Source organism: Gasterosteus aculeatus, chromosome 7 (assembly GCF_964276395.1).
Source record: "Gasterosteus aculeatus chromosome 7, fGasAcu3.hap1.1, whole genome shotgun sequence".
In the NCBI taxonomy this organism is placed as follows: Eukaryota; Metazoa; Chordata; class Actinopteri; order Perciformes; family Gasterosteidae; genus Gasterosteus; species Gasterosteus aculeatus.
The window spans coordinates 22362930-22376358 of record NC_135694.1 but is presented as its reverse complement, the minus strand read 5'-3'; the positions used below and the strand labels follow the sequence as shown (position 1 = coordinate 22376358).

Sequence of the window (13429 nt, the reverse complement as noted above, 5' to 3'; positions counted from 1 at the left end):
TGTCGGCGGGGCCAATTGTGCGTGTGACATCGGCCGTGACACATCAGCGGAGCTGCACAACGGTAATGACACCATCGCCACGCAGCCGCTCGCAGGCTATTTGTCACTGCTTAACTGTCCCCACGTGCACGTGTACACAAAACGGTCATACAGTCACTAAAGGGGATGCAGCCGACTTTCAGCTGCCGTTGATCCGAAACCCTCCCAAGTCATCCAAGGGAATTTTCTTCATCTCGCTCTCTCTTTATGTGTGTGTGTGTGTGTGTGTGTGTGTGTGTGTGTGTGTCTTTGTGTGTGTACATCCAAATTTGTGAGATCCCCGTTTTGGACCTTGAGAGTGAGACACTTTTGTAAAGTGAGGACGTTTAAACGGACACTCAGCAGCGTGTTTTTTTAAGTTTCAGGTTAGAGCTGAAGTGGGGGGGGGGAAGGGTAAAGGTTTGGCATTTAGTCGTGATGGTGAATTTACATCAAAAGATGATTTATGCTAGAATGTCCCAGGTGACAGTTACTGGAGGAATATGCATAAAAAAAGATCCAAATGTTTCCTCATCACAATGGAGTCACAATGTCCACTCCACCGTTCTTAAAGGGGAGGGGAAATGAATTAAGTCAACGAGGGTCCTCGCCGGTATGGAAGTGGAGGGGAGAGGCCACGGGTAACTCAAAGCAGGGACATCCACGATACGTAGGTTTGGGGGAAGTTAGGAAGGTGAAAGGTCAGAAGCTCTGGTCTCTGGAGAAAGACAACAAACACTGCTGGTCCCAAAGGAAGAGACTCTGTGTATCATTATATACACAAACTCTCACATATATATATATATATATATATACATATATATATATCCACCACAAATCATTATAACAGGTAGTCTTATAATGAGGTGGTCACCCTCTAAACCTTCTAAAAACTAATCCTCTCATGTCTCTCTCTCTCTCACCTAGCAGCCTCCCATGAGACCCGCTGACTGAGAGGGACTCATAATTAGACACAGGGACACGGACCTGGGAGACGCAGACTCACACAGCATCCAGGATAAGGCCTAATTCCAGGCACAGCCAGAGAAGAGGACAAATAAAGCAAAACATGTTTACTCTCCAAGCAATAAACAAACTCCTGTGCTTATTTACAGAGTTTACTGAATCTTAATCAGAGAGAACTTCTCATAAGATGAGATTTAATGAAATAAGATGGAACAGTTATGTCTGTTTATTTCATTACTTCTAGCTGAATATTGCCCAGTGGCAAAAAATAACCCAACACACAATCCTGTAAATTGGCTAATGGTAATTTCTACACAATGAATTAGATGAGTGACGTTAAAAGGGGCTGGAAGGTGGATTTTCATACGGATGGAGCGTCTTCAGGCCATAAACTAACCAGATGCTGGTATGTATTTTCATGTTTAAACAATTTCATATTTGACAGATTTAGTAAAATGACATATATTTTCAGTGCAGTGAGCGACACAAATTCCGTTCACCTCAGCTGTATTGAAGTGAAAAACCCAGATACACTAAAGAGAATCTGCATGGCCAGAAACCTTTTATTACAATAGATAAATCTGCTACATGACAGAGAGATGCCGTTAAGCCAATAACGGACATGTTTGGGTAGAATGAAGTCCATAAATTTTGTAACCAACCAATGTCTTAATCAGAATAGTCACATTCTCTTATTATGGATTCAATCGCGTCACTGAGCTCCTTAAATATCTGTCTGTCTGTCAAAAAACAGTTACCAGTTAAAACCAGGTAACCAAGTTACCATCACCTTTTGGGTTTTAGGGCAGATTCTCTTAAAAGCGTGGATTATAAATTCTCCAAGAAGACCAGTCGTATTCATGCCAAAGCCACAGGTCATAGAGAGGAAATGCAGATTCACAGAAACAGACTTTCATTTTAAATAAACACCCAGATGATAGCGCTGGGTTTGACACTTAAGCTGGCTCACACCTACGCATCACGACCCGAGTTCAAGTGTTTCCATCTCGCTTTCCTTGCTCGGAGAAAGATGCACAGCGAGCGAGAGAAGGAGGCAGACAGAGAGGATGTGAGGATGTGAGGAAGCGGGAGGGAGCAGCATTTAACCCCACGGGGTCAAAACAAAAATCCAGCTCTCCGAGATCAATAAGTCCAAGAAATACATTCACCCACGCAGTGCTGTCACAGATACACAAATACCCATTCCCTAATGAGCACATACAAACTCACATCCAGAACACTTCAGCGAGAGACACACACACACACACACACACACACACACACACAGAGCATACTGCGGAAGAGCTGGCCTCAGCTGTGCTCTCCTCTGGAGCACAGCACTAACTGACGGCTAATCGATTAGAGCTTGGTGACCTTTGACCCCGCTAGCTTCCTGTCTGACAGATTACACCTCCGCAGTTCCATATAGGACTGCATTCGCCTGCCTCTTTGTGTGTGTGTGTGTGTGTGTGTGTTTATGCAGCTTCACTTACCAGAACTACAGAACAGAAATAACACGTGTCAGAGATGACAGTCCATTTCACATGGAAGTGTATGTTATGTTAACATGTGTAATTGTGTGTGTGTGTGTGTCAGGGGATGTTTTTTGTCTATGGCAGTGCAAAACAGTGTTTTTCAACACAGTGTGTTTGTTGTTGTTTGGGCGTGTGCTATGCGTTACCGTGGCAACACAGACGGTGTGCAGATCAGGCCGCCCGGTCTGGGAGCGGCGATGCATTTGTGTGGGTGTGTGTGCGTGTGTATGTTAGGAGGTAGATAACAATGCCCCTCTCGGCAGGACACTGGTGCTCTCTTCCTGGCCTGCTCGGCACGGGAAACACCGCCCCAACACACACACACAGATATTTATACCTGTGTGGGTTACAATGACTTCACCAGCTCGCTCTGCACAGCCCTAACAAAGGGAAACAAGACCTCATTGTGGACCAGTGTCCCCCCAACCCACACACACACACACACACACACAGAGGAGTGTAGTGCTTGCAGACTCAGCCATCCGTTAGATGAGACAAGGTTAGCATTTTTTCCCCGACATGGCTATTAATAATGAAATGATGCATGGCTGGCACATTTACACTCCCCTCTCCTCATCAAATCCCTTTTACAGTTGTACAAACTCTCTAACAGAGGTAAACACACTCATGCTCGGCCTCCCAAAACACCTCAACCACCAGTTCACTTTGTGGTGGGGGGAAAATTCCCACTCCTGTTAGTATGTGTGTGTCTGTGTGTGTGTGTGTGTGTGTGTAGTCTGCAGGGAGTTTCCAATTCAACTAAAATTTGTTTGCTTTTTAATGACAGAGCTTAAGATATTCACACACACACATTCGCACACACCACCACCAACCACCTATTGTGAATGAGCTTCTCTGTACACTTCCCTCTTGAACCGTGCATGTGTGTGTGTGTGTGTGTGTGTGTGTGTGTGTGTGTGTGTGTGTGTGAGCGTGTGTGTGTGTGTGTGTGTGTGTGTGAGGGTGTGTGTGTGTGAGCTTGTGAGTGTGTGTGTGTGTGTGTGTGTGTGTGAGTGAGCGAGAGGGAGACTAATGGCTGTCCAGTAATGGGGGCATGGTAAGAGGGATCTCTGTGTGGAGGTACCCAGAGGCTTTTAACCACGGACCCACAGCCCACCGGGAGGTTATCCACATACCACACAGACACAGACACACGGGGTGTGTCTCAATTCCGCTAGGCTGCATCCTTAAGGACGCATACGTCACTTCGGCTGCGACTCGGTTGTCCCAATCCATCGACTCCTCCGAACGCGGTCGAGGGACGCAGCCCGTTTGGAGGACACATCTGATCTATCTTTTGCGGCCCAGCATATCCCAGCATGCAGTGCGAGCCAACAAGGATTTAATTAATTCGGGACGGAGGCGGGTGAGCCGACACTGGGAAGAGTTTACTTTTAAATGTAACGTTAAGTAATATAATTCACTCTAATATCTACCGATATAAATCCTACAAATACACAACGAGCAGCTCACGTTACCGGGAGCCGCTGTGCTGTTATCGGCACCTCGTCGGAAGTTAATGCCTTAACTTTCCCACTTTGGAGGTTGACTAACACCCTACTGAGGCTGAGACGGTTTTATATATAGTCTACACTTCATGCTTCAGCTGTTTGTGTTGGATTGCCAGCGAAGAAGTTATCCAGTCCAATAGCAGCTTTGATAATCACTCCCTGTCAGTTAGCCAGCAAGTTTGTTGATCAATCGGCCAAGTGTTTAAATCTGTCGGTCAGTAAGTGAATTAGTCACCCGGTCAGGTAATTAGTCATTTAACTAAATGGTATATTAAGGTTTAGCATAAAATGATGTTTCCTGGCACGCATTGCTTAAACCCCCTCTCTGTGCTTCCAGTAAACGGAGCACTGAGTCGATGCAGAGCGTCGCTATAGGCCGGTTCCAGACCTCCGAATCACTGCCCACTATATTTCTCAAAAAAATCAAAGGTCTGGATTGTGTGTTTATTGATGGTGGTTTCCCTGGTTAGAAGGAAACCGGGCCAATTAGACAAAATCATTTGTGTAGTTGATTTATGGTTGGTTTGGCACCTCGTCTAACGACCCGATTAAAAACAAGCCATTGTTGAGTTGCTTCACTGAATTGCTTGAAAAAAAGCAAGACTTTTTCATAATTCAATTGAATTACAACCACAGCCCCTTGAGGTAGTAGACTTTCAGTTATTCTAAGAAAACCACAACCACTCACACACGTGAAAGCACCCGTAGTTTTTTGACAACCAGCAGCCCCATAAAGTAAACGAGGCATCATAACAGCTTCGACAGGAACAGATGGGGAAACGTGTGTGTGAAGACATCATGTCTGTGTTAGTAGCTCTTAGGGTAACGTGATCCCTGCCTAAGGGCGTGTGTTGGGGGCGGGGGGAGTGGAAAGTGGGAGACAGGAGCAGGAAGGGAGGATGAGGAGAAAGGGGGGGGAGGACAAAAAGAGGAAAATGGTGTGTGTCTGTGTGTGTGTGTGTGTGTGTGTGTGTGTGTGTGTGTGTGTGTGTGTGTTGGTGGAGAGTTCGGGGGGCTTCCGTCACAGCAAATTGGCAGATCAGTTTTCTTACTAATACACACAGTTGCGTTTCACTTACACACAGATGAGGGAGAGAGAGACACAAGAGGAGGTTACCAATTTCGGCTAGATGACAATTTACGAAAAAAAACACAATAAAGATATATATCCACATATCTGTCCTCAGCGTAGGTAAATATGTTGGGAGATGGAAAGGAAGGCAGGATCAGAGGTGAACACGCCTTCTTACTCAGAAAACATCAAAAGAAAGGAAACACTAATAAAGCATCGTTACCCCCAATATTGTGAACACAACCTCTGACCCTCAACAAGACAAATACAGTTAGTTTAGACAGTTCCCTTGACAAAAAAATGGTGTGTGTCTGTGTGTGCATGTGTGTGCCCATTAAAGCAGCCGGTTAAAATAAATCAGCAAGTAATGTGAATGCCAAGTTCTAAATGCTGGGACAGGTGTGGACTGTGACTAAATGAGAGAAATGAATAAAACATACATCTCTCTCTCTCTCTCCCTCTTTCCTCTCCCTCCGTCTCTCACCCGCTCAACACACACACACACACACACACAAAAGCAAAAACCCAGTGAGAGAAGTGAGCCCTGACATTAAGTCGATGGTATGAATAATTCCCAATAGTCCTCATCTCCAAGCAACTGCTGACCTTTAGCACAGGAAGTGATACTGAAACGCCAGCGAGAGGAGAGAAACATGTATTAAAGTAATTGTGTCTCATTTAATGCACACTACTGTATACCGACCCAAAAGTATTCTCATTAGAACCAATTTCACTGGATGGGCATGAGGTGTGGGACTGCTTGACAAACCAAATTATACAAAAACAAGGTTGTGTAATATTGTCTGGGATTATTTGCCACAGACGTTCTAATAAGATTCTAAAAATGTTGGTGCTTCTTACTGTTCAATGTTTTGGTCTTATTTAATGTCGAGCTGAAGTGAGATTTTCCATCTCAATCTCTGTCCGGCTCCAATTATACACACACACATGCACACACAAACTTACAATACAATACATCTGTTCAACAATGAAAAAGGTACAAATTTGGATTGGATTGAGATTTGTTGTTGCAAAATACCCATTTAAATATACGTGCACATGAGCAGTTGTTTCCTTGGCTGTGCAGTTTGGGTTGGATTTCACCCTTTGCGGGAGGTTTGGGAATTAGTTTCTTTTTGTTTTATTTGCTTTTCGGGTCACAAAAGCGGCCGGATTCAATCGTGAAATTGCGCCTCAGCGTCGACAGTAACGTCAGCGGGAGAGAATATATACTCAGGCGACGCAATGCTCTGAGCAATAAATGAATTAGTGCCCAATGACAAATTCCAGCAGGCCGATGTTTAACTGGTATGATGTCAAACGTCGACACGCCAATGTACAGCGGGAAGAGGATGAGAGGATCTGAAAGAAAGGAGGCCACGGAAAGAAGAGCGAGATGACGGGTCACAAGAGGAGAAAGCATCATATCTCACTGTCTATTTTAGATACGTGAGTGAGAGCGTGTGTGTGTGTGTGTGTGTGTGTGTGTGTGTGTGCCATACAGTGTTGAGCGAACAGTGACATACCAGGTTGGCAGAGATATTTTAGTAACTAGGCCGAGAGAGAGAGAGAGAGAGAGAGGAACACTAAGGCAGAAAAGATGAAGAAATCGTTTAGAAGATCCCCCTCGGTCCCTTCATCACATTTCTTCACCTCCTCCCCCTCCTCCCCCTCCTCATCTCTCTCCTCTTCCATCTGATTGACAGCGCCCCCTCCTCCCCCCATCCAGTGCTCTTTGATTGACAGGACTCCCCAGACTGAAGCTCTTATCCCCTGAAACAAACCCTGCCCTCTACTCCTCCTCACCTTCTTTCTCTCCTCCGTCTGCCTAGACAGGCCTCCTCCCTCTCTTCTCACCCTTCTCTTACTCCCCCTTTCTTTCTTTTGCTGCCTGTAAATGCTTTCTTATCATGTTCTATCGTTCTCTCCGTTCCTTCCTCTCTTTCCCATCATGTCTTCCTCAAGCTCTGACCCCTCTTAACCCTATAGGTTACAACACACACACACACACACACACACACACACACACAGGGAACCCCTTAAACCCCTCAGGCTTATGTGGGCCTCTTTGCGAGCACACATCCTGGTACCCAGAGCCCTCCTACACCCACCCACACACACAAACTGCCTTCCTCTAGTCTTGACACTGATCTAAGCCGTGAGCGCACACTGCCTGAGACCATAACCCCCACAAACTACACACACACACACACACACACATGCCCACACAGCCTGAGCCTATTAAGTCAATTGTAGAAGTCTAAACAGGCAGCGAAGTGAGCAGTGAGGTAGGTAAGCCCCCCTCAGGGCCACGGAGAGGGAAACTGACTCAAAGAAGGAGAAGGGCGAGGGAGAGAAGGAGAGAGAGGGTGAGTAAGGAGGGAAGGGACGCGAGGACGGGGGGAAGTGGAAGTATGGGATTAGAAAGAAAATGGAAAGAGGAGAGGAGATAAAGATGTTGAGTGAGAAAAGACAGTAGGAGATACAAGGAGGACACACTGAATGGGCGCCACACACACACACACAGAGGAGGAGGAGGAGAGGTGAATGTGGCTCTTTAGGAGTCAAACAGGCGTATGATGGGATATCGTTGCATGTCGTTAACCCTATATTAACCCCGAGAGGCAGTGGGACACTCACCGCGCGCTACAACGTGGATTAACTGGGCCACACACACACACACACACACTGGCCCGATGAGCTCGCTGTCAGTCAGAAGCGCACACACAAATGCACACAAGGACGGGTATCCTCACTGACACCCCGCAATGAGCTGTCAATCACGTGCAAACACTCTTTTCTCCATCTCGTCCACCTGTTTGTGCTCACAGAAATCAGAAGTGGGGGAATTTGTTGAAGCCTGATTAAACTGCTTATATGAGCATTATTTCATTATTTTCCTAAATTGATGTATTTCCTGTTTATAAAGAAGGATTGCGGAGATGACATGGCGAGAGGAAAGAGGCAGCATTAAGCTATTTGGAAAAAACAGCTGAAGTGGCTTTATTGGTTCTGTTCCCCCTGAATCCTTCTTACAATTTATTCCCCATCACGTGCTTCCTGCAATACTTTGCGACAATAATACGATCCCTCACTTGGTTGAATGCAGGGCTCATTTGGTGGAGAGCTGGGTTCTTTTCATACAAACGCTGCCGGTGTCTTGTCAAAAACAGAATCTCTGTTGAATCTGTCTGCGGTGTCCCTGCTGAGGCTCAGGCTGCCAGCTGCTGTCAATCAAACGCGGACACAGACGATGCCCTCCTGCCATGGAGGGAAAGGATTTTACAGCAAGATCTCTACTTTATCAGTTTAATAATATCAGTATAGTAACAATAAATAACTAATTAAACTAAAATTGCAAAAAGAGGCTAAAGGGCCTAAATGAGGATTGGGTTTCTCTGCCTGTTTACAAGCAGTGACACACAAAGCTGCTCTTGTGACTCTGTCTCTCCCTCCACATGTTGGGACCGGACAGCAGACTTCCAGATGTTAAAGTGAGAGGCTATGAACCCGGCGCAGTGGTCGGGGTGGAGGCTGATGGCTGGGGGGCTACAGGAAGTATCCCACGGTATCCACGGTAACCTTGACATTCCATCCTGACCAAGTTCCGTGACATCTCCCACAATTCACTCCTCTTCTCCAGCCATAAAACACACCCGCACGCCCTCACTCACACACACTCAGACACACACACACACACACTAATAGTAACCACACATCAATGCTCCATTCCACATTCCAGTAAAACACATATTATGATAATATATGCATTGTTTTGTCACTTTGTGTATAATTTATCACTTATTTAGTCAACGGCCCACCCCTAATCACAACACACACACACACACACACACACACACACACACACACACACAGACACACTTTCCAGGCACATATATAATGGTGTGTAAGCGATGATGTCTGAGATAGCCAACGAAAACAGAAGAGTGGGACTGGTGAAAGATACTATAATGTCCTTCAAACACACACACACGCATACACATCAATTACAGGATCATGTGTAGCTGTCAATCATGAAGCACACACACACTTACTTACACACAGAGATACACAAAAACGGAGAGTTGTGCCCTTTGAAATAGCTCTGTCGAAGCTCACTTTGAGACAGAAGTGTTTATTCACTTCATAAGATTTCTCCAAACACAAAAATAAGTGGGGGAGGTGAGAGGAAGGAGAGCCGAATCCTAAAAGCTGAAAGTGGGAATTAAAGTGTTTGACTTGGAAAAGGAGAAGAGTTTTTGACTAAGACATGCAGCCATTCATTTTTTAGGGGTCAAGATAATATATTTTGTGAACTACTGTCACATTTGTCTTCATTTTATTTGAATGAAATGAGTGATCAATATTTGGAGACCCACATGAAAACATTTCAATAAAAGGATTCAAATTGGCAATGTATAAAGAACAATTGAGTAAATTAATATATACTTTGATAGTATACCTTGATATCAATTTTTTAGACTTTAGACAGGTGAAGTTACCAGCGACAAAGAAAGAACCGGTTACGCAGGTAAACCTGCTCACAGAGGGTTAAAACAACTGCCAAGAAGAAATCAGATTAAAATGAGGTTGGATCTCATTTCATTTTTCTCTGTCACTTTTTTCTTTGCTCATGACCCATTTTTCTGTGCTGATGCAGAAGAGACAGAGACTAAAAGGGGGGGGGGGGATAACTTCAGTCCTCTACCTTGACATGAGGAAATAAAAAATAAAAAAGACAGACAGACAGGTAGGAAAAAAAACTGGCAGAGAAAACGACAGACAGCTTCTGCTAGTAAACAGCTCTGTATTTTGCATTGCGGAGAGGAAACACAAACGTCTGAGCATTGTTTGTTCATTCAAGTCTGAAGATGTGTGTGATTGTGTGTGGCTAAATCTGCCAGATATGAGGCAGTAAGTGAGCAGCTGATGTCCCCTCTGCACAGGCCAATGACTAAATTACTCAAGTGCACAAGCGCATGTCCATAAAGTGTGAGTTTGTGGTTTCGTTTCTGCTTCTTTCAGTATCTCGCCACCACCGATAACTGCTGTTTGTGTCATGAACGCAAAAACATTCAATCCCAAAGAGGCTCAATCCGTCTCCCGTCAGACGCCGTTGATTCCATCCAAGGAGCGTCTATTTCAGGAGTGACGGCAGATCATCTAAACACAAACATCCCGCCACACGCCGCCATTCAAACAGGTCAACACAATCCATCATCCAGCATGTGTGTGCGTCTGTGAGTGTGCGAGTGTGTGCAGGAGAGACAAAGATAGCGACGGAGTGAGAGACAGTACCTGTCGATGATAACAGGGTCTGAGGGTGTCTCATTACGGTTTCCGCAGCTCTTCTTGTCACAGCACCGGCTACGAGGGGAGGCGGCGGCAGGAGAAGACACAGTGAGAAAAAACGGGGTGAGAAAAAGTCAGACACGGGAACACGCGGTACTTTATACAGCAGTTCAAATGTAGGCGTTTAAATGTTACAGCATATCGTGCGCTTTGATTGCACTGAGCTTGGGCGGAACTTGACAACAAATTCACATCCACGTATTGAATCTATCGATCATCCGTGAGACAGTCCTCCAGAAAATAAACGACACAATCGAGCCTCAAAATTATAGATATTGTTTTACATCGACAAAGTACTATAACTATCGATCTTTTCTTTTGGCAGCCGAGGAGGTCAGGAGGGACAGATGGTTCAACAAAACCTTTGACTTACACTTAACTAGTATTTGCATTATCCCAATTAGCATTATGTTTCCTTAAAGATTACAAAAGTGTTTGTGCCAACTCCTAACCAACCCGTTACCATCTATGGACTTATCTAAAAGGTAACGGCTAGCAAATGTTCTCACTGCCTCACGGAGAGTCGACAGACTGGACGATTTCCGGGGAACTACATCTATTGTTTTTAGATCTGGGGAAAATGATCCTATATTCATCTCCTGAGAGGCTGCTGAGGAAGGACTTTCAACACACAGTGCCTTTAGAAAAACAATGTGTAACTTCCGCTCCATCCTCACTGTACTGACTGGTGGGGGGGGCTCAGAAGAGGAGGAGAGGGTGGGATACGTACATCCGCAAGTGATCGAAAATTCACACACATGTACTGCTAGTGTGTCAACGCTTTCGTGAGTGCATCAATAATGAATAAAGGTGTAAGCAGGAGGGGAAGCAAAAAGGCTTGGAGGGGTACGGGGTAGCGGAGCAATGATGAAGAGTGAAAGGATGAACGTGGGAGGGAAAGCTAAAAAACAAGAGTGGGGTGGGGGGGGTGGGGGGGGAGGTTTGGGTGGGAAGAAGGGGAAGGGGAGACGTCTCAGGTTTCCCACCGACACAGATGGCGGAGGTGGAAAGAAAGAAGCAGATACGTTACACCTCACACATTGTCTCCTATCTGCCGCTCTGCCTCCCCCTCTGCCTCCCCCTCTGTCTCCCTCTCTGTCTCCCCTTCTGCCTCCCCTTCTGCCTCCCCCTCTGCCGGTCTGTGAACTGGGTCAGCGCACGGCACCGGCCAGGGTTAAGACACAGGGAACGGGAAAATTGGGAGCACAGGAAAAGAAGAACGCCGAGGCTGAGGAGGGAGTGCTGGGAGGGAGTAATGGGTGAGGGTGGGGTGGTAGATGAGGAGGGGAGATTAAAGGAGGACAGTCAGGGAAGAGGAGACAGGAGCAGAGCGGAAGATGTTATAAATGGAGTTGTGGTGGGAAGGAAAACGAGGGGTGGGACGGGGTTAATGTAGCTCTTATTGCTTTGGATCCTGGTGATCTAATCACCTGCTCTCTCTCTCTCTCACACACACACACACACACACACACTATGAAACCTTAGAGTCTCAAAAGAGATTTAAAGAAGACATTTCTTAGCAATTCTACATGTACATGTAAGTAGAAATATGTCTGCGATCTCTTCGGTTGACGGAGCTCAGCTGAAACAATCGTTCAGTTAATCAATTAGTGGAGTGAAAAAGTTCCAGCTTTTTAAATGTGAGAATTTGCTGCTGTGCTCTGTTTTGAATCGGTGTCAATTAAATGTCTTTAACCAGCCAATTTGCAAGTGTCATTCTGGGGCTCTTGGACACATTTTCCGATATCTCACGTGTTGGTGCCAGAGCTCCAACCGGCTTGTTTGCGATGCAGGTTTGTGTGTTGGCAGATTGGCTGGGAACATATGGCTAATAGCACCACCCTGACAATGAGCCACACTGATTAATGGACGCCCTGAGCTCTTTGTGTGTGTGTGTGTGTGTGTGTGTGTGTGTGTGTGTGTGTGTGTGTGTGTGTTCCACGTTGCATGTTGTTCGGGGGCCCCCGCTGCAGAATCAGCATGTGGGAACATGAGGTAAGAGCCGTAACTTTGACCCGAGCGGCTGCACTCGTTGCAGAAGTCCTACTTCCTGCACCGCTGCTCCCGCAGAGGATGTGCTTGAATATCGGGAAGCCTCTCTGCCGTACGAGGTCCAGAGTACGGATTCAGAACACTTTATTCATGCCCACAATGCATTCCCCACATAATGAACAACAATAACTTACTCAAATCTGGATTTATTTATGAATTCCTTTTCGTTTTCAAAGGATTTTTCCATAAAAGCTGTGCAGCTGAGCTGACTGCTGATTATTCGGTGGGCTATAGAAATAAAATATTAGTGTGCCTGATTTCATGGCTAAAATCCCTGCTCGTGCATACAGATGAACCCCAATTTATATTGTTACGGTTAAAGTTGTTCAGTGACAAGGTCAGGGAATAAGAACAACTTAATTCATGTGCTAAAATTGAATTTTTATAACTGCGGCGTGCAGGAGGGAGCGTGCATATGCATACTGGTTTAAATATACATATGCATGTGTGCGTGTGTGTGTGTGAGAGAGACCCTGCCTATATTTTACAGTCAGATTATGGAGGAAGGCCCATTTGTTAGCCATGAAACAACAGGAGGGTTCAGATTGACTAATGAGTTTCTCTGTGTCCTAATTAACCAGGCGACACACACACACACACACACACACACACACACACATGCGCGCACGCACACAAGCACACAACGCATACATCCACGCACACATTTTCCATTGTATAAGATAGGTGGGTAAAATGCCTCCATAAATAGATCTATTTCCTTCCAACCTACTTCGGAAGAAATTCATCTTTAGATTATAATTAAAGCAACCACTCTGATATCTAAAACTAATCTTCTTCAACATATATGGCTTTGTGTGTCTGTGCATGTGTGGGGGGTAATTAGGGTGACATAATGACAACAATGTATTGAGTGCGGAGAGTTGACTGGCGAGAACTTTCCCCAGACGAACAAAGAAGAAAAG

The 13429-nt window shown here is 45.5% G+C and overlaps 1 protein-coding gene across 16 annotated transcripts in view; it reads right to left on the bottom strand.

Moving 5' to 3' along the window:
• Nucleotides 1-13429, bottom strand: part of LOC120821766 (transcription factor COE1) — a 75001-nt gene that overhangs the window by 52914 nt on the left and 8658 nt on the right. For all 16 annotated transcript variants that reach the window (XM_078105231.1, XM_040180753.2, XM_040180755.2 and 13 more), the window contains one exon: nt 10401-10469. In XM_078105231.1, the coding sequence (XP_077961357.1) occupies nt 10401-10469 (69 nt within the window). The remainder of the gene's footprint in view (nt 1-10400; nt 10470-13429) is intronic.